Consider the following 21,048-nt stretch of genomic DNA (forward strand, 5'->3'; position numbering starts at 1 on the left):
TTTTTCATGAAAACAAAACACAAAAAGGTTATATGGTTATTTTCCATATACTTTGAAAAATAAACATTTCTGACCCCATTAACCCTGTTATATATATATGTTCAGATTTTTTCAGATGCTCCATTACAAGTAAAGTAATACACTGCATTTTAACACTCATGCAACTGGAAAAAAATAAAATAAGACAACATATTTAATACAATGGGAAAAATATTCACACATTTGGTGCAAAAAAATGTTCAATTTTAAAGAATGTCATAAAAATACTATAAATTATTCACTGTGTTCCATGACAAGTAAAACTAAGACACTTTACATTTTACTTAACACTCGTGCAGCTTGTAAAAAATAAGATAAGACAAAATATTTAATAAAATGTTAAACATACTCACATATTTGGTGCAAAAACTGCCATTAAAAAATTATATATTCTTATTTTTCAACTTTCATTGTGTTACATTTTTCAACCAACATCGGTCCTGATAATTACCATCAAATAATCTTAATTTAGTTTATTTTTTACGAAAACTAAACACAAAAAGGTTATTTTCCATGTACTTTTAAAAAGATTTTTTTTTTGTTGACCCCATTAACCCTGTTATATATATTCAGATATTTAAAATCATATATATAAATACTCCATTACAAGTAAAAGTAACAAACACTGCATTTTACGTAACACTTTTGCGACTGATGAGAAATAAAATGAGACAAAGTACTTAATATGATGGGAAAGATACTCACACATTTGGTGCAAAAAAAAATGTTCCATGTTAGAGAATGTCAAAAAAATACTATAAATTATTACTTTAAACTTGAACCATCACAAGTAAAACTAAGACACTTTACATTTTACTTAACAGTCTTGCAGCTTGTGAAAAATAAGATAAAGTATTTAATAAAATGTGAATAATACTCACAAATTTGGTGCAAAAACTGCCATTCAAAAAACTATATATTATTATTTTTCAACTTTCACTGTTTTACATTTTTCAACCAACATGACTCCTAATAATTTTCACCAAATATTCATTCATTTTCAGGATTTTAACCCTTATGATAAAAGTGTGTTTATATGATGGCGCTGTTATTTTTTAATTTTTTTTTATGAAAAACAAAACAAAAAACAAGTTATTTTCCATATACTTTTAAAAAGAAACATTTTTTGCCTGACCCCATTAACCCTGTCTTATATATTCATATTTTTTTACATACTCCATTACAAGTAAAAGTAATACGCTCTGCATTTTACCTAACACGTGTGAAACTGTCAAAAAATAAAATAGACAAAATATTTCATGAAATGGAAAAAATACTCACACATTTGGTGCAAAAAAATTTTCCATGTTAAAGAATGTCATAACAGACACAGAAAATATATACTATTACTTTAAACACTGTGTTCCATGACAAGTAAAAGTAATACACTTTACATTTTACTTGATGTAACAACAGCTTCGCAAAAATAAAATAAGACAAAATATTTGATAACGTGAAAAAATACTCACATATTTGATGCAAAAACTGCCATTAAGAAACTATATATTATTTGTTTTCAACTTTCACTGTGTTACATTTTTCAACCATCATCGGCCCTGATAATTACCACCAAATATTTATTCCTTTTAAGGATTTTAGCCATATCATACCAGTTTGTTTACATGATGCCGCTGATACTTAAAAAAAAAAATATGAAAAAGAAAGACAAAAAAATTATTTTCCATATACTTAAAAAAAATTGTTTCAACTTAACATGTTCTTTTATTTATAATCTTATGTAGATATAAGACCAGATGAAGCACAAAAACATTTTCTATATCCAAAACTGCCATAAAAATAGTATCCATAAGGATAACCAAGATTTTAACCTTTTAAATACCTGCCACTGTTATTTTAAATGAAAATTAGCTACACAAAAAAAATATATTTTTTTTTTCAATAAGCCTCACATGTAGTATTTTAATGGCATTATTGGCCATGGAAAACATTTTTTCCTCCATTTTTTAAAATTTTATTATTGTTTTGGATCAACTGGACAACAAATGAACAGAACATAAAGATATTGGTGCCAAAATAAATGTGACGATATTATCAAGTTAATATATTTTGAGGTTAATATTTCCTCTTGACAAGTTTCAGAAAATGATAAACTTTTAATAGAAAAAAATAGAGTTTGGGCAGTGCGGGTTCTAGGGAGACTATAGCCCTCCCAACATTAACAGCAAGTGTATCAGATTGAATTTCCAGCAATTAATCAGTACTTTGGACTGAATCGCTCGCCTGCATCACATGAGACCCAACAGGATTCATCAGTGGTCTGACAAAGCTCCGCCCTCATCTGACTCATCTGAGACAAACAGGAAACAGTTTCTGGGTGTGTGTGCGTCTCTTTAGTACAGAACCACAGACAGACGATCAGATCCACCTTCAGACTGAACTAACAACGTCCTCTGAGTGAGTTCATCTACAGGAGAGAGGAGGAGGAAACTACATTACTGCAGACGAATCCACATACTGAAGGTGAGTCCGAACAGAACCAGAACTCAAATTAATTTCAGTGAAATGAAGGACGAGGTGGAGCTGTGACTGACTGTAATGTCTGCTGTGTTCGCAGCATCACTCAGAGACAAAATGGCTTCCAAATTAGAGGAGGGTCTCTGCTGTCCGGTCTGCATTGAAATCTTTAAAGATCCTGTCATCCTGTCATGTAGCCACAGCTTCTGTAAAGACTGTCTGCAGAGCTACTGGGCGGAGAAAGAAATCAGAGAGTGTCCATCTTGTAACAGAAGATGTTCAAGGGAACATCCACCTGTAAACCTGGTATTAAAGAACCTGTGTGAGACCTTCTTACAGGAGAGAGATCAGAGAGCTTCAGAGGGTCTCTGCAATCTGCACTCTGAGAAACTCAAACTCTTCTGTCTGGACCATCAGCAGCCGGTGTGTGTCGTCTGCAGAGACTCAGATCAACACACCAACCACAGAATCAGACCCATCGATGAAGCTGCACAACAACACAAGAACAAACTTCAGGAAACTCTGGAGCCTTTAAAGGAGAAGTTAAATGTTTGTGAAGAAGTTAAAGTGAAGATGAAACAGACAGCAGAACACATGAAGGTCCAGGCCAGACACACAGAGAGGCAGATTAAGGATCAGTTTAAGAAGCTGCACCAGTTTCTAAAAGAGGAAGAGGAGGCCAGGATGGCTGCACTGAGGGAGGAAGAGGAGCAGAAGAGTCAGATGATGAAGGAGAAGATGGAGGCTCTGAGCAGAAAGATAGCAGCTCTTTCACACACAGTCAGAGCCACAGAGGAGGAGCTGAGAGCTGATGACGTCTCATTCCTGCGCAACTACAAGGCTGCAGTGGAAAGAGCCCAGCAGCGCCACCTGCTGGAGGATCCACAGCTGCCCTCAGGAGCTCTGATAGACCAGGCCAAACACCTGGGCAACCTGAGCTTCAACATCTGGAACAAGATGAAGGACATGTTCTCCTACACTCCTGTGGTTCTGGACCCAAACACTGCTCATCCAAACCTCATCCTGTCTGAAGATCTGAGCCGTGTGAGAGATGGAGAGATACAGAAGCTTCCTGATAACAAAGAAAGGTTTGATCGTCAAAGGTCTGTCCTGGGCTCTGAGGGCTTTAACTCAGGGACTCACATCTGGGACGTCGAGGTTGGAGACAGTACATGCTGGGCACTGGGTGTGTGTGCAGAGTCTGTCCAGAGGAAGGGACTCATACAGTCTGGAATCTGGGTAATCTTTTTAAGCAAAGGTAAATACTCAGTGGGGTCAGCACCAGCTCCACCCACTGGTCTTGTAGTGCAGAAGAAGCTCCAGAGGATCAGAGTGAATCTGGACTGGAACAGAGGAAAGCTGTTGTTCGCTGATCCTGATACTAACGCACACCTGTACACCTTAACACACACTTTCAGTGAGAAGTTGTTTCCATACATTTGTCTTGGGGATAAACTCCCACTGAAGATATCACCTGTGAGGTTGCGTGTGACAGGGGAATAGAGCAGTTAAAGAAGTATTTCATCCTTTCATCCTGAGTAAAAGGACGGTGGTGTTCACTTCTACTCAAAAGATAGAAAGACTAAAACACCCAGAGTGCACAGCGCTGCATCTGATTGGACAGGGCTTGGTTTTGACTCAGAGAAAGTTCTGAAAGAGAAGACAGTGAGGCGACTGGATGCTGACGAACAATATTGTGTTGCAGCTTAACGGTGAAAAACTATAATATCTATCTATGATGTTGTGTCTTTAAAGGTGTCATTGAAAACATTCAGGCTCTAAATGTGGCGTTCCATCTCCTCCTTCCATCACATTTACATCACAACACCTGTTTTGTTCCAATCATCTGCCCCCTCAGGTGGTTGCCAGTTTGTGCACTAGCTAACTTTTCTGACACTAGTTAGCTCACGTTAGCCTTTTTTTCTCACACACTTGGCAACTACCAAGACTGTTGATCAGTGAAGACACACAGACACCACGAGATACAAACTGTGTGATACTATTTGCTGACAAACCTCTTTAGAAGCTGAACCAACTGTCAGAATTCTCACACAGAGAAACACAGAACAATTCATTTGGACCCGACAAACATTTTTAAATTATTTACTCACAATCATAATAATGTTTTTAAGGAAAAGAGAGACTTTGATTCTGCGCCATTCGACGAGCTCTGTAGATGTTTTATATATCAAAAAGGATTTGTCAACATAAAAATGTTGTGTGTGTGACCATGAAGAACCAAATAAAGACGGTCAAAAATAAACAGATCAAATAACAACTGCATGTTTTGTTGTTCAAAGTTTTATGATATATATGAAATGTTTGTAATGTAATGAATATGTCAACTGATCCAAATACTGTTAATGTACATTTTGTTTTCTTTTGATGTAATAAAGTCACAATGATTCTGATTCTGTGTTTTTGTCTCCAGAATTATCTGTTCACCACAGCGACGGTTGAATTAATGACATTAATAACATGCAGTATTAACCGCACTCAGTTTTTCATCCTCAGTCCTGGATTTAATAATCTATATTGTCACTTTTATGGATGATAATGAAGCTTTTTTTAATCCCCTCATATCAGAAATTTTTTTATGTTCAGACAGGTTCATCAGTCCTCTTCATATTTTATGTTCATATTTTTTATAAAATATAAGAAATTCTTTGTCAATATCTTCCAGTTCATTTGACCCACTGACCCAAAATCAATGTCAGAATGTCTTCCTGTACTTCCTGGATTTTAAATTCATCTCAATTTGGTGTCCCATGACAAAATAATTTCTATATTCTTATATTTACATTATATCAATTAAATACACATTAACCCTCACAATAGATTTGTTATATGGATCTGGAGCGAATATCTGTTGAATATGCAATATGTGGTTAACATGCTGTGAGTCGGGCTGGCGTCAGTGTTGAACACACAACTCAAGTCATCACTTCAATCATTTTATTCTCTTTACTCATCGCAAAGGAACATCAGACGACATCAGTTCATACGATTTACAGCCAATAACATATCATTTGATGCAGAATACAAACATTGATGATTCAAACTAAAAAATGTAATACATGTTCTCAGAATGACTGTTTCATCATATGTTCATCAACCCGTCTACTTCCCTCTATCAGTTCCTCAGACATGTTTTTAACCCAGCGACACAGCCCATGATCAGACTACAGGAAGATAACTTGCAGGGTGAAACTGATCAGACAGTACTGATCATTACTTATCAATGACCTTTAAAATTCCAGCAGCTAAGATGAGAAAAAGCTAAAAGGCGAGAAAAAAGCAAGACATCACACAAACCACAAAATGTTAATAGAACAGAAGGTGGGCAGTTGACAAATACCAGTATTGAAGGGCTGGATATCAACGTACTTTTTAATCAGTGGTTAGATATGAATGTAGCTGTTTTGAATGCAATAAAAATAAAAGCTTCACAAGTACATCAGGTGGTTAAGCTGGTTTTGTCTTGATGTCAACCGATCAGTTTCCTGATGTTGCTTCTTGTTATCAACAGTACGCACCCAACAAACACCCAGAAGACGGCATGTAGCAAGAGTCTTTTGGAAATTCTTCAGGACTTTTCAAACTTCAGGTTTTACCTTAAAAAAGCGGGTTTTCCTTCGGTTCACTTTGGGCCACATGTCAGTGATCTGAACACAACAATAGGTTTGGGTACTCTGGTGATCCATCTGACATCATAGCTCTGACCGTGAACCCTGTTGTTTCTTTCCACTGTGTACATACCCACATCATCTTTGTCCATGTTGTTGATCACCAGCTGTCCAGTGGCTGTGTTCAGGGTTGTGCGGCCTTGATATTTGTCAAAATATAACAACTCAGCCTCATCCTTCACCCATTCAGCCAGTAGATTCTCATTGTATTTCCACAGGATGTCGGTGATAGTCTCAGTCACAGTAGGCCTCAGGTCGAGTGTACCGCCAACCTCAAAGTACGTCGGTATAACTTGGGCTTCAGAACAGTTCAGGGACGCCAACAGCAGCACCGCGCCGATCCAGACGGTAATCTGTTTCTCCATGTTCACGGATCAATACAGGACTGAAAGAGAAACACAAGGTTAACTTCACTAAATGTTTCAGGAAGGCGTAAACCTCAAATGAGCAAATATTAAATGTATAAGCTCTTGGAAAGTCACCACAGGTTTACCTCCTCAGTTTCTCTGATGTTCTTCCCCTGCAGTGTGATTGTTTCTTTTCCTTGATCAAGTCTTTGAGCAAGCTGTTTTGAACTTCCTCTTGGTGTGATGCATCATCTCCAGCCAATCACACTCGTTTTTAATCTTCGTTATAGTTCCTGTCGAACTCTGAAACTTTTTTTTCTTGAAGCTGAGAAAGACTTGTTAGGAAACTGTTTATGTCCTCAGATCTGTGCAGATTAAAGCATACGCTGCTGAAACAGTGAACTCAGGTGTGTATTGCAGTGTACTCGAGGACAGTTTGACCAATGTTGCTGCTGCTTATTTCTGCTGAAACCCCCAGATACAAACAGGAAGTGGCTGTAGTCAAGCCTTCATACATATTTGTAGCGTCGTTCTACAAATAGCAATGTTACATATGTCAGTCAGTCAGTGCATCAACTCACATCTATGTGAATGGTGTGCTTACATTTTTGCAGCAGCAGCTGTTGCAGAGATTTAATGAAGCTGCCAGTTGAGGACCTGTGAGACAACACTGTCGGAGCGTACCACTTCTCATTCTATTCTGGTTCAAACCAGTTATTTGTAGGGAATAGTAAACACTGTTGTATGAGATGTTAAGTTTCTTGGCAATTTCTTGCATTACGTTTTTCCATATTTTAATCAAGGACCTAAGGATTTCTTTCACTGTACAGATTGTAGAGCCCACTGAGGCAATGTGATTGTGGGCTACAAATAACATTGAAAAATTTCAAATAGCCTTCATCTCTCAGAACAACATGAGTTTCAGAAGAAAGTTACTTTTTTTCTGTCAATTTTGAGATGGGGGGGGGGGAGTTGCACGAGAATGATTGACATTTCTCAGACACTCCCCTTGTCTCTGATTTTTTGTGTTTATCCAGGAGTGGTAGATTCTAGCATATTGAATTACAGCCACTGGGTGGAGCCACAGACACCTGACTTGTATCTTATTCTACTGTCAGATCATGATGATGATTTTGGCAAAGAAAACAATTTCCCCGTCTGTGGGACATTAAAGGATTTCTGATAATTACAAACCACAATTTTGAATAACACGTTCTCTCCCTGCAGTAGAGTAAAAGGACTGTGGTGTTCACTTCTACTCAAAAGGTAAAAGACTACAACTAGAATCTGAACTAGAAGTTTCTAAACAATAAAATCAAAGTTTTATGACATATATGAAATGTTTGTAATGAAATAAATGATCCAAAATACTGTAAATGTACCTTTTTCTTCTCTTTTGATGTAATAAAGTCACAATGATTCTGATTCTGTGTGTTTTCAGTCTCCATCAGTTGAACTCTACTGTCAATCGTCTGTTTAGTGAGAGGACAAGTTGGTATTTATTTAAGGTGGGCGTGTCAGATTGGGTTCATGTAATGCTGTTGACTGAAGAACTGAATCTCTCTCTGCTGTTTCTCCCTTCATCAAGGGTCAAAATATTAACATGACAGAATATGTAAAATAAGCAAGCAATGAATAAAGACAATAGAAGAAATGAAACCAGAAACATAAATGAAGTGACAGTGAGCTCCAGACATGTTTGATAGCTGCCTGGATGTGATGAGTTCTGCAGGTTTTCTTTCTGCAGCTCTGGGTTGTGCAGCCTGCAGGAGGCAGCAAACATCAGCTCTGGTTACATGTACAGCTCAGAATTATCTGTCAGACAACTTGTTGATGTTTTTGAGGTTGAGAGATGCAACAAGGATCCGAGTCAGTCAAACAGAGGACGACAAGATGGTTTCTCATTCGGCCTGATGACAAACAACCGTTTCTAACACATGGAGCTGCACCGGAACCTTCTTCTGCAACCACAAGCACCTTTTTCTTCAAAGACTGGTAACCTTGAACTGGACATAGGTAGCATAGCATGGCTAAGCACAGGACTTTAAACTCTAATTGATGTAATACATATGTGTTCAATTTCTGTGTTTGTTGGCTGTTTGGGTGTGATTGTAATCTCAGTTCAGTTTATTGATAGTTTGCTTTCCTAGACAGCTTGAATGATGCTTCACACAGACTCTACTCTGTCAAGGACTCCAAAATCCTTCAACCATTTCTAGCCGTTATAGTAAATTGGTGCCCCATGTGAGGCATAACATATTGGTGCCCAATTTATGACCCATTTGATTAACCAACATCTTTTAGGTTATTAACTGCCACATTACATCATTTGCCATTGCTGCTATCAATTCAAGTTGAAAATGCTCTGTATTCAATGCATTGTGTTCAATCTGTCACACTTTCATGACAACTTAAGTGTTCCTCTTGTTAATCACAGCGTGCAACCAGCCCTCAGAGACATAGAAGTTTATATTTTGCTGTTACTGCCTTGCATTTCAGCCTGAGTACGAAGTAGAGCCAGAGATAGAGCCATACAGTGCCATCAGCCCTGTGAAACAGAAGTTTTGTACTTTAGCTGTTTTTACCACGTGTTTCAGCCGAAGTCAAATTTAAGAGTCTGTAATAACTACTGTAATGAGTTTATGAATCAAATTTGCTGATGGTGAAATTGCGGGTTGGGTGAAGGCTATTAAATATTAAGAGAATTATTTAACGCTAACAGAGCGCCTAACCAAATTTCTAATGAAATCAAAGATATTAGCTCAGAGCCAAAGGGACACAAACTCATTTATCATACGTGTGAATCCAGCAGGATGAAGGAATGGATCCTTGTCTGAGCGTCGTTTGTAGAGTCAGCAAGCTGCAAGTAGTCATCTTCAGCGGCCTTGGCTGTCCTTTAACTGCAGGGTGGCAGTCTCAATCCAATACCCAGCTGGTGGCACAGCTCGGGTTTGTTGGAGGCAGAGCCGGTTCGACCAGGCAAAAGAGTCTTTCTTTCGCTCTGAGTGGTGGTTCTTAGTCTCTGACTGATTCTTCCCTAAGATAACTAAAGGGTGCTTCGTCAGCTGATCGGTTTTTCCTTGGTTACCTTAATAAGAGAGAATTTCAAATTAAGTCCACTTTCTTTAATTCAGGTCACATCTCTAAACTTGATACAACAAATTAAAACAGAACTTTGTTCTGAAAGATACTTGAAGTTGAAAATGTAAAAGTTACAAAGTTTATGCACAAGAAACTTATCTTAGAGGTGATGTCTTGAAGAGAGTAAAACTTGAAGTATAAAAAGAAAGAGCCCTTGCGTAAGGCCTATAATTAAGTAAAGAGCCTAAAGCTTAAAGTGAGGAGGAGTATATAAAAAGGTAGAATGAAGTGACAAGTGGTGAAGTAGAGAGAACTCAGAGAGAGACTCACAAAACTCACAAAACTGACTAAACTAAACTAAACTATCATTTTAATGTTTAAATTGTGTTTCACCTTTCCCAGAACGACACCATGGCTTAATGTGGACTGTCTTAAAACACAAATCACATGAATCATTAAATCATTAACAGTCAAAAATAGTACATGGTTGAACATTTAAACACACTTGATTATTACGATAGAAATAATTAATGCTCATATTTATTTTAGTTCTGGCTTAATACTTCCTATAACAGGGAATACTTTAAAATTGATTGGTAACGTGACTCAATAAATAAGAAAAAGTATTTTTCAAACTTGTCCAAATATTATCAGGGGTCATCACTGGAGAGTAGCTTCATAGAACATAAGACATTTTTGAACATTTAACTTATCTCACTCAATTTTCATCACAGAGAAATAAAATTAAAATTAATTGCATGAACTTTGTTTCCTGATTGATAATATCTTACTTTTCATAAGATTAGGTTCTGACTTAATAGTTATTCTAACTTTATTCAAATCTGGAAGAGAGTAGAAGACTCTGAGGAATGTAAAGGGGAGTCAAAGTCATAAATCACTGCAGTCTGCATGTGTCATTAGGTGAGGATGAGAGGATTTTGAAGGGGAGTTCTCAATTCAATTGTGATCAATTGAACCTAAATTAACCCTGAAAGGAAAGGCGTGGGTGTCTCTGGCAGAGCAGTGGTGAATTCAGTTTTACAACCTACGAGGGCCTCTAGAGATGGGTGTGATAGAAGAAATATTGTGTGTCCAAAGTGTCTTTATACTTAAGGAAATAAAGTTCCTTTGTCCAGATAGGTAAGAGACTGTGTATGGAGACTCCTTGTACAAATGGGTCACAAGGTCAATTAAGCTATAAAAAGTCGTTTACCTTGCAGAGAGGCAGAAAGGCCTCAGTTCATAGTTCAAAGAGGAAGCATGTGTTCCTACAGTTATGTTAAATAAATATTTGTAACATGTTTTTGGATCGAGGCTAGACAAACAAATAAACAGAACACGAAGATTTTGGGGCCCAAATAACTGTGACGACATTATGAAGTATATATATTTTGAGGTTGGTATTTCCTGTTGACAAGTTTCAGAAAGGGATCAACCTTTAATATCAGTAATAATATTATGGAGAACAGTACAGTTTAGGCAGTGCTTGCACTGTTTCTGATGAGACAATAGCCCTTCCAACAAGTGTGTCAGAATACATTTCCAGCAATAAATCAGGACTTTGGACTGAAACACTCCTGAGCACTGACAAAGCTCCGCCCTCATCTAACTCATCTGAGACAAACCAGAAAACAGTTTGTCGGTGTGTTTCTCTTTAGTACAGAACCACAGACAGACGATCAGATCCACCTTCAGACTGAACTAACAACGTCCTCTGAGTGAGTTCATCTACAGGAGAGAGGAGGAGGAAACTACAACACTACAGACGCTCCACACACTGAAGGTGAGTCCGACCAAAATCAGAACTCAAAGTTAACTTCAGTAAAGTGAAGGAGGAAGTGGAGCTGTGACTGACTGTACTGTCTGCTGTGTTCACAGCATCACTCAGAGACAAAATGGCTTCCAGGTTAGAGGAGGATCTCTGCTGTCCGGTGTGTCATGATGTCTTCAGAGAGCCTGTCGTTCTGTCATGTAGCCACAGCTTCTGTAAAGACTGTCTGCAGAGCTGGTGGACAGAGAGACAAACACAGGTGTGTCCAGTTTGTAAAAGAAGATCTTCAAGGGAACCACCTTTAAGCATGGCATTAAAGAACCTGTGTGAGACCTTCTTACAGGAGAGAGATCAGAGAGCTTCAGAAGGTCTCTGCAGTCTGCACTCTGAGAAACTCAAACTCTTCTGTCTGGACCATCAGCAGCCAATGTGTCTCGTCTGCAGAGACTCAGAACAACACACCAACCACAGATTCAGACCCATCGATGAAGCTGCACAACAACACAAGAAGAAACTTCAGGAAACTCTGGAGCCTTTAAAGAAGAAGTTAAAGGTTTTTGAAGAAGTTAAAGTGAAGTTTGATCAGACAGCAGAACACATGAAGGTCCAGGCCCGACACACAGAGAGGCAGATTAAGGATCAGTTTAAGAAGCTGCACCAGTTTCTAGAAGAGGAAGAGGAGGCCAGGATGGCTGCACTGAGGGAGGAAGAGGAGCAGAAGAGTCAGATGATGAAGGAGAAGATGGAGGCTCTGAGCAGAGAGATAGCAGCTCTTTCACACACAGTCAGAGCCACAGAGGAGGAGCTGAGAGCTGAAGACGTCTCATTCCTGCACAACTACAAGGCTGCAGTGGAAAGAGTCCAGCAGCGCCCCCTGCTGGAGGATCCACAGCTGCCCTCAGGAGCTCTGATAGACCAGGCCAAACACCTGGGCAACCTGAGCTTCAACATCTGGAACAAGATGAAGGACATGGTCTCCTACACTCCTGTGGTTCTGGACCCAAACACTGCTCATCCAGTACTCATCCTGTCTGAAGATCTGAGCAGTGTGAGATGTGGAGAGAAACAGCAGCTTCCTGATAATCCAGAGAGGTTTCATGTTCACAGCTCTGTCCTGGGCTCTGAGGGCTTTAACTCAGGGACTCACAGCTGGGAAGTCGAGGTTGGAGACAATTCCTACTGGTTACTGGGTGTTTCGGCAGAGTATGCTCAGAGGAAGGGACTCATACAGTCTGGATTATGGAGAATGATGATGTACAAAGGTAAATACTCAGTGGGGTCACCACCAGCTCCAGATACTGATCTCATTATGCAAAAGAAGCTCCAGAGGATCAGAGTGAATCTGGACTGGAACAGAGGAAAGCTGTCATTCTCTGATCCTGATACTAACACACACCTACACACCTTCACACACACTTTCACTGAGAGGATGTTTCCATTCATTAGCACTGGGGATGAACTCCCAGTGAAGATATCACCCCTGAGGGTGTGTGTGACAATGGAACAGAGCAGTTAGTATTTAATCTCTGGAAAGACGCCCCATAAAGCTGCAGTCTGGAGTTAGCTACAATATCTGAATGATACAGTTCCCAGGTCAGTCCTTCTTCATCTCTGCTGTGCTGCAGCCCTGCCTTCAAAGCCCCTCCCACAGATTCTGCTGTGCAGGAGCAGGCTTGTAACTATGGTAACAGAGGACGCCAGACTACCATGATGGCGCATTCAAATTAACAACAAAATAAGCCCTGATTGTTCTATTTCTGACCAATATAACATAAATTACAATAGCGAGTGCCTCATGCCGAGTAACTGTAGATATACTGAGTAACAAATAATATTCCTCACAGGTCGATAGAGTTACCAGGTAATCATTACCCAGTGCAACATTTCTGCCTGCCGCCTCACTGAAGCATGAGTAACCTTATTTCTCTAATCCAATTCAACCACTTCAGAGCGCCATGAACACAAACTAACATATAACTTGAAAAATACTTTTGCTAACCAGCTGCCATAAAGATAAAGCTAAACATCGGAATTAGCATACAAGCTAACAAGCTAGATTTAGCAACAAGATATGTAGCTCGATGCAACATTGTACGGCCATCTGCACTATTGTGAGTATGACTGTAACCGCCACCATCTTAGCCTTGTGGTTAAAACATAGAGAAACATATTTCAAACAGGTTCTTACCTGTCCAGCAGAAAAGTCCTGACAGATCCCACAGCTCCGAAATGACGCTTCGATATTTATTATCCTTGTTTTCTCTCTGGCTTGGTCCAATTCTTTGTTTTCACACTGCTTTTCTTCGTCACTCTTGTTATTTCTTCTCTTTGACGTGGGCAATGGTGGGGCATTTCTCGGCTATGTTGTTGTTGTCTGTTCCTCGCCAATGTTTTACAGTTTGGGCTTGAATGTATCTGATCAGGTGAGAGCAGAAACTGCATCTGCGAGAGGGAGGCTGTCAGCAGAATGAATGATTGACATTTCTCAGACACTTCCCTTGTCTCTGATTGGTTGTGTTGATCCAGGAGCGGTGGATTCTAGCAAATCCAATTACAGCCACTGGGTGGAGCCACAGACAGCTGACTTTTATCTTATTCTACTGTCAGATCATGATGATGATTTTAGCAAATATAAAAAAAATAGCTGAAAACTACAACTTTAAATAAAACATTCTCTCTCTGCTGCAGAAATACTTTCTTTTTTAAAATGATGCTGCAGTTGTGGAAAAACAGAGTAAAAGGGCTGTGGTGTTCACTTCCACCCAAAAGGTAGAACGACTATAACTAGAATCTGAACTAGAAGTTTCTAACCAATAAAATCAAAGTTTTATGACATATATGAAATGTTTGTAATGATAAAAATACATAGAATGATCCAAAATACTGTAAATGTACCTTTTGTTTCTCTTTTGATGCAATAAAGTCAGAATGATTTTGATTCTCTGTGTTTTCAGTCTCCATTAGTTAAAATCTGCTGTCAGTCATCTGTTCAGTGAGAGGACAAGTCGTTCTATATTTAAGGTGGATGTCTCAGATTAGGTTCACGTAATGTTGCTGACTGAAGAACTGAATTTCTCTCTGCTGTTTCTCCCTTTGTGAAGGGTCAAAACTTCAAATATTGATATGAGTGAATATGTAAAACAAACACTGAATAAAGACAATAGAAGACATGAAACCAGAAACATCAATAAAGTGACAGTGAGCTCCAGACATGTTTGATAGCTGCCTGGATGTGATGAGTTCTGCAGGTTTTCTTTCTGCAGCTCTGGGTTGTGCAGCCTGCAAACAACAAAATAATTTCTCAGTCTGGGATCATTAAAGTAATTCTATCTATCTATCTATCTATCTATCTATCTATCTATCTATCTATCTATCTATCTGCAGAAGGCAGCAAACATCAGCTCTGGTTACATGTACAGCTCAGAATTATCTGTCAGACAACTTGTTGATGTTTTTGAAGTTGAGAGATGCAACAAGGATCCAAGCCAGAGTCAAACTGAGGACAACAAGATGGTTTCTGCTTTAACCTGATGACAAACAACCGTTTCTGACTGAGTGAAGGCTTGATGTTCTCCTCCACTCTCTGCATCTGAACATGTAAAATGGGTGACGGACACTTTTATTGAATTTTAATTGTTTTTATTCAAACTGTGTTCCTGGTCAAAAAATGACCAAACTTCCCTGCACATCCTGTTAAATGATGAATAAATGATGAAGGAATGAAAATGAGATTTGTTATTTAAATGTGATTAAGTCAAATAAATGTAAGATAATAAGGTAATTAAATTGTTGTTATCATAAAAATAATTTAAGCGTCAAACATTTAGTACATAACATTGGTGAGTAGATGAGATAATGAGGTCGTTATAAGTGTGTTCATGTGATCAGATAATTAAAACCACGTCAGTTCTCCACCTCCAGACTCTCCTCATGTTTCACCAAAATATAACTTCAATCAGAAGACAAAGATCCTCATTGGCTGGTTTTAGACTAACTAAATAAACAAACCCTCTTTGTTTTCATGACTAAATAAACTGAATAAACAAACTGACAATAAAGGACAACCACACAGTTTATACTGTGTTTATATGTGGCGGACCCTGACACCTTTCTGTCTTCAAACGGTGTTCCGGGACCTTATTTTCCTCTGAGAAACAGTTTGTTTATTTGCTGATGGAGAAAAGTTTGTATTATGACCTTGTTTACAATGTAAAAGTTAAAACTCTCTTCAAGACTACTTATCGCCCATTTAATGCTGATTATTGGGCACTTGGGTCATAAACAGTTGCATTTGTCTTCAGTCAGTGTGACTAAACTCTCAGGCCTTTCCTGAGGACACTTTTTGTACATATCTGTAGATTTACTTACATAGTTAACTGAATATTAAGTGAACAAAAACAGACTCTGTGTGAAAGTAACAGGTCAAAAGAAACACCTGTTCCACTGCTTCCTGACTCTAAACACAACAAATATTGTGATCTAAATATCTCAGTGTGGCTCAATCTGAATCCTTTCAGAAAGACTGTAATCATTTAATATTAGTTATGTTAAATTAACATTTCTATAATGTTTTTGGATTAAGGCTGGACAACAAAGAAACGGATCATGAGGATACTGGTGCCCAAATAAATGTGACGATATAATCAAGTTAATATATTTTGAGGTTGATATTTCCTCTTGACAAGTTTCAGAAAATGATTAACCTTTAATGTCAGTAATAATATGATAGAGAACACTACAGTTCAGGCAGAGCTGGCGCTGGTTCTGATGGGACTATAGCCCCTCCAACAACAAGTGTATTAGATTACATTTCCAGAAATGAATTAGTACTTCGGACTGAAACACTCCTCTGAGTGTCATGTGAAATGACAGCATTCCGCAGACGTCTGACAAAGCTCCGCCCACAACTGACTCACCTGAGACAAACCAGAAAACAATTTGTTGATGTGTGTGTGCGTCTCTTTAATACAGAACCACAAACAGGTGATCAGATCCACCTTCAGACTGAACTAGACTTCTCAACAGGCCTGAAAATTACAACCCGACCTGGCCCGGCCCGCGGGTTTTTAAGCCTGAACCCGACACAGCCCGACACACCAGCATGAATTGTCTGTCCGAACCCGTCCGAACCCGTCCGAACCCGACCAAACCCGGCCAAACCCGACCTCCCGCGTGCCTGCATTGTTTTCCTTATACACTTGTTATCGTTATCTGCATCTGCCCCTCCCTATGAAGCAGGCAGCCAGACTTACTCTTCATCACACGTGAACAGCGATAATTCACAATGAACAATATATAATTTACAACCTGCAAGAAATATGTTTTATGAAATGTGTTTTATAAAAAAGGAAGCCCAAGGCCCAACCCGACCCGGCTCATTTGCGTATTTTTTCGTCCCGAACCTGCGAGTCCGGTCGGGTTTGTTGGGCCGGGCCGACCCGTTGAGAACTCTAGACTGAACTAACAACTACAACACTGCAGACGCTCCACATACTGAAGGTGAGTCCGACCAAAAAAAATATGCACTTGTATGCTCGTATCGTTAGCATTTCAATCATAGCACTTATGCACTTAAAGTATCTTTGATAAATAGCAGCTACAATCCTAAAATGAGGGCTTGACAATTGTTTTTTTTTTATGTCTTTTGAATCTATCAACAGTGATATGTCATGCTTTCACTCTTGTTATAAATGTACTTATTGTAAGTCGCTTTGGACAAAAGCATCTGCTAAATGCCCTGAATGTAAATGTAAATCTAAGTGTGGGCTCAATATGAATCCTTTCATACAAATTGTAATAATTTAAAATAATTGTGTTGAATGAACGTTTGTAAATTGTTTTTGGCTCAAGGCTGGACAACAAATAAACAGAACAACAAAATATGAATAATTACTTTGGACTTAGACACTCTACTGAGTGGCATGTGAACCAACAGCATTCCTCAGAGGTCTGACGAAGCTCCGCCCTCACCTGACTCACACGAGACAAACATGAAACGGTTTGTGTGTATGTGTGTCTCTTTAGTACAGAACCACAAACAGGTGATCAGATTCAACTTCAGACTGAACTAACAACCTCTGAGTGAGTTCATCTACAGGAGAGAGGAGGAGGAAACTACAACACTGCAGATGCTCCACACACTGAAGGTGAGTCCCACCAGAACCAGAACTCGAAATGAACTTGTGAAGTGAAGGAGGAAGTGGAGCTGTAACTGACTGTACTGTCTGCTGTGTTCACAGCGTCACTCAGAGACAAAATGGCTTCCAGGTTAGAGGAGGATCTCTGCTGTCCGGTGTGTCAGGACGTCTTCAGAGAGCCTGTCGTTCTGTCATGTAGCCACAGCTTCTGTAAAGACTGTCTGCAGAGCTGGTGGACAGAGAAAGTAATCAGAGAGTGTCCAGTTTGTAAGAGAAGATCTTCAAAGGATAAACCACCTGTAAACCTGGTGTTAAGGAACCTGTGTGAGACCTTCTTACAGGAGAGAGATCAGAGAGCCTCAGAGGATTTCTGCAGTCTGCACACTGAGAAACTCAAACTCTTCTGTCTGGACCATCAGCAGCCGGTGTGTCTCGTCTGCAGAGACTCAGAACAACACACCAACCACAGATTCAGACCCATCGATGATGCTGCACGACAACACAAGAAGAAACTTCAGGAAACTCTGGAGCCTTTAAAGGAGAAGTTAAAGGTTTTTGAAGAAGTTAAAGTGAAGTTTAAACAGACAGCAGAACACATGAAGGTCCAGGCCCGACACACAGAGAGGCAGATCAAGGATCAGTTTAAGAAGCTGCACCAGTTTCTAGAAGAGGAAGAGGAGGCCAGGATGGCTGCACTGAGGGAGGAAGAGGAGCAGAAGAGTCAGATGATGAAGGAGAAGATGGAGGCTCTGAGCAGAGAGATAGCAGCTCTTTCACACACAGTCAGAGCCACAGAGGAGGAGCTGAGAGCTGAAGACGTCTCATTCCTGCACAACTACAAGGCTGCAGTGGAAAGAGTCCAGCAGCGCCTCCTGCTGGAGGATCCACAGCTGCCCTCAGGAGCTCTGATAGACCAGGCCAAACACCTGGGCAACCTGAGCTTCAACATCTGGAACAAGATGAAGGACATGGTCTCCTACACTCCTGTGGTTCTGGACCCAAACACTGCCCATCCAGTACTCATCCTGTCTGAAGATCTGAGCAGTGTGAGGCGAGGAGAGAAACAGCAGCTTCCTGATAATCCAGAGAGGTTTGATCGTCACAGGTTTGTTCTGGGCTCTGAGGGCTTTAACTCAGGGACTCACAGCTGGGATGTCGAGGTTGGAGACAGTACATGCTGGTCACTGGGTGTGTGTGCAGAGTCTGTCCAGAAGAAGGGACCCATACAGTCTGGATTATGGAGAATAGGGTTATACAAAGGCACATACTCAGTGCGATCAGCATCAGCTCCACCCACTGGTCTTGTAGTGCAGAAGAAGTTCCAGAGGATCAGAGTGAATCTGGACTCGAACAGAGGAAAGCTGTCGTTCTCTGATCCTGATACTAACACACACCTGCACACCTTAACACACACTTTCACTGAGAGGATGTTTCCAGCCATTTTCACTGTGGATGAACTCCCACTGAAGATATCTCCCTTGAAGGTGCATGTCGGACTGAAACAGAGCAGCTAAAGAAGTATTTCACCCCAGTAAAATCTTTTCTTAGTTTCTGATTTCAATGTGAAGGTGTGTGTGTGTGTGTGTGTGTGTGCGTTTGTGCGTGAGACCTTGAAGAACCAAATAAAAGATGGTCACAAATAAACAAATCAATTAATAACTGCATATTGTATTGTTCAGATCCAAAAACTTGATCTAAACTATAATTAAAAAAAAAGTTTCCAAACAATAACATTTTTACATTTTATGACATATATTAAATGTTTGTAATTAAACAAATATGTTAAATGATCCACAATACTGTAAATGTACCTTTTTATTCTCTTTTAATGTAATAAAGTCACAATGATTCTGATTCTGTGTGTTTTCAGTCTCCATCAGTTGAACTCTGCTGTCAATCGTCTATTCAGTGAGAGGACGAGTCGTTCTATATTTAAGGACTTAGGTAGCATAGCATGGCTTAGCACAGGAAATTAAACTCTGATTGATGTAATGCATATGTGTTTAATTTGTGTGTGACTCAGGGTCTCTGAATGCAACTAACCATCTTCTATTACCTGGCATCATGTCACAATCACACACACACACACATTCATTGAGCCTGGAGCATATCACACCCACATGTGATATCAGTGACCACCACTGTTTCTTTGTTCTACCAGACACACACACACACACACACACACACACACACACACACATACCTACATACAGACACACACACACACACACACACACACACACATACATACACACATAGAAACACACACACACACACACACACATACACACAGAGACACCTGTGAATAGGATGTAAGTTAGATTATGTATTTTCATCTTTGTGTTGATGAAAGACTTCAACTTTCTTGCTGTCTATTTAATACTGTATGAGAGTGAATGTTGACAACCTCTGCACTGTCAAGATCTCCAAAATCCTTCAACCATTTCTGGCTGTTATGGTAAATTTGGTTGTAGTTATTAAGTTAATTATTAATCAGAGTTATGAACAGTTTAGTACCTTTTTATGAGACCGATTTAGTAAATGTGCTATGTTTTCCTTTCTTTAAGGGTGGTGCCCCGAGGTGACCATTTCTAGATAATGATTATCCCTGATAATCATTAATTATCATTGATAGCCAAATTAAACCTCAAACTACCATTTTAATGTTGCCCTACACATGGTGCCCCGTGTGATGCATACCATATCGGTGCCCCGTGTGAGGCAGTGTACTGATTATATTCATTCATAAATGTGCAATATTAATTTCAGCATAATTTGGACAGTGCTAAAATTTGAGGTTGACATCTTGAACACTTGAGCCAAAAGTCTTGACATTTAACCAGTAGTCTACCACAGGAGTAGACAGTGATTTGTACTTACAAACAATTGCAGTGTAATGAGAATTGATTAAGCAATCAAATTTATGACCCATTTGATAAACCAAAATCCTTGAGGTTATTAACTGCCACTTTGAGTCATCTGCCATTGCTGCTATCAATTCAAGTTGAAAGTGCTCTGTAAAAATTGTGAGAATTTCAGTTCAGCATTTGAATATCCTGTATTCAATACATTTAGTCAAGCTGTCACAATCTGATGACAATTTAAGTGTTCCTTGTGTTAATCACAGCGTGCCACTGGCCCTGAGAAACATAGAAGTTTTCTATTTTGCTGTTACTGCCTTCCATTTCACCCTGAGCAAGAGGTAGAGCCAGAGATAGAGCTGTAGAGTGACACCAGCCCTGTGAAATAGAAGTTTTGTACTTTAGCTGTTTTTACCACGTGTTTCTGCCCAAGTCAAATTTAAGAGTCTGTAATCACTGCTGTAATGAGTAATGAATATTAAGAGAATTATTTAATGCTAACAGAGCCCCAAGCCAAATTTCTCATGAAATCAAAGATATTAGTTCAGAGCCAAAGGGACACCAACTCATATTCTATACGTGTGAATCCATCAGGATGAAGGCATGGATCCTTGTCTGAGCGTCGTTTGGAGAGTCAGCAAGCTGCAAGTA

General features: G+C 39.4%; 3 protein-coding genes across 4 annotated transcripts; all 3 read left to right on the forward strand.

The window, feature by feature from the left end:
• Positions 1 to 1,074: 1,074 nt before the first annotated feature.
• LOC115596284 (nuclear factor 7, ovary-like) lies at positions 1,075 to 4,925 on the forward strand. Its single transcript, XM_030441183.1, has 2 exons — positions 1,075 to 2,520; positions 2,615 to 4,925. The coding sequence occupies exon 2, from the start codon at positions 2,632 to 2,634 to the stop codon at positions 4,015 to 4,017; it is 1,386 nt and encodes a 461-aa protein (XP_030297043.1). The 5' UTR covers positions 1,075 to 2,520; positions 2,615 to 2,631; the 3' UTR covers positions 4,018 to 4,925.
• A 6,345-nt stretch (positions 4,926 to 11,270) lies between these two features.
• Positions 11,271 to 15,078, forward strand: LOC115596266 (tripartite motif-containing protein 35-like). Of its 2 annotated transcripts, XM_030441157.1 has the most exons (3): positions 11,271 to 11,411; positions 11,507 to 12,661; positions 14,784 to 15,078. In XM_030441157.1, exons 2-3 carry the CDS (start codon positions 11,524 to 11,526, stop codon positions 14,846 to 14,848), a joined length of 1,203 nt encoding a protein of 400 aa, XP_030297017.1. In that variant the 5' UTR covers positions 11,271 to 11,411; positions 11,507 to 11,523; the 3' UTR covers positions 14,849 to 15,078. The 2 variants fall into 2 exon arrangements, with proteins under 2 accessions (XP_030297017.1, XP_030297016.1); XM_030441156.1 differs by lacking the exon at positions 14,784 to 15,078 and having other exon boundaries at positions 11,507 to 14,337.
• Positions 15,079 to 17,655: 2,577 nt separating this feature from the next.
• On the forward strand, positions 17,656 to 19,258 carry LOC115596265 (nuclear factor 7, brain-like). The gene has a single exon (XM_030441154.1). The coding sequence runs from the start codon at positions 17,656 to 17,658 to the stop codon at positions 19,048 to 19,050; it is 1,395 nt and encodes a 464-aa protein (XP_030297014.1). The 3' UTR covers positions 19,051 to 19,258.
• Positions 19,259 to 21,048: the final 1,790 nt, after the last annotated feature.

The sequence above is a fragment of the Sparus aurata genome, chromosome 15, assembly GCF_900880675.1.
Source record: "Sparus aurata chromosome 15, fSpaAur1.1, whole genome shotgun sequence".
Classification (NCBI taxonomy): Eukaryota; Metazoa; Chordata; class Actinopteri; order Spariformes; family Sparidae; genus Sparus; species Sparus aurata.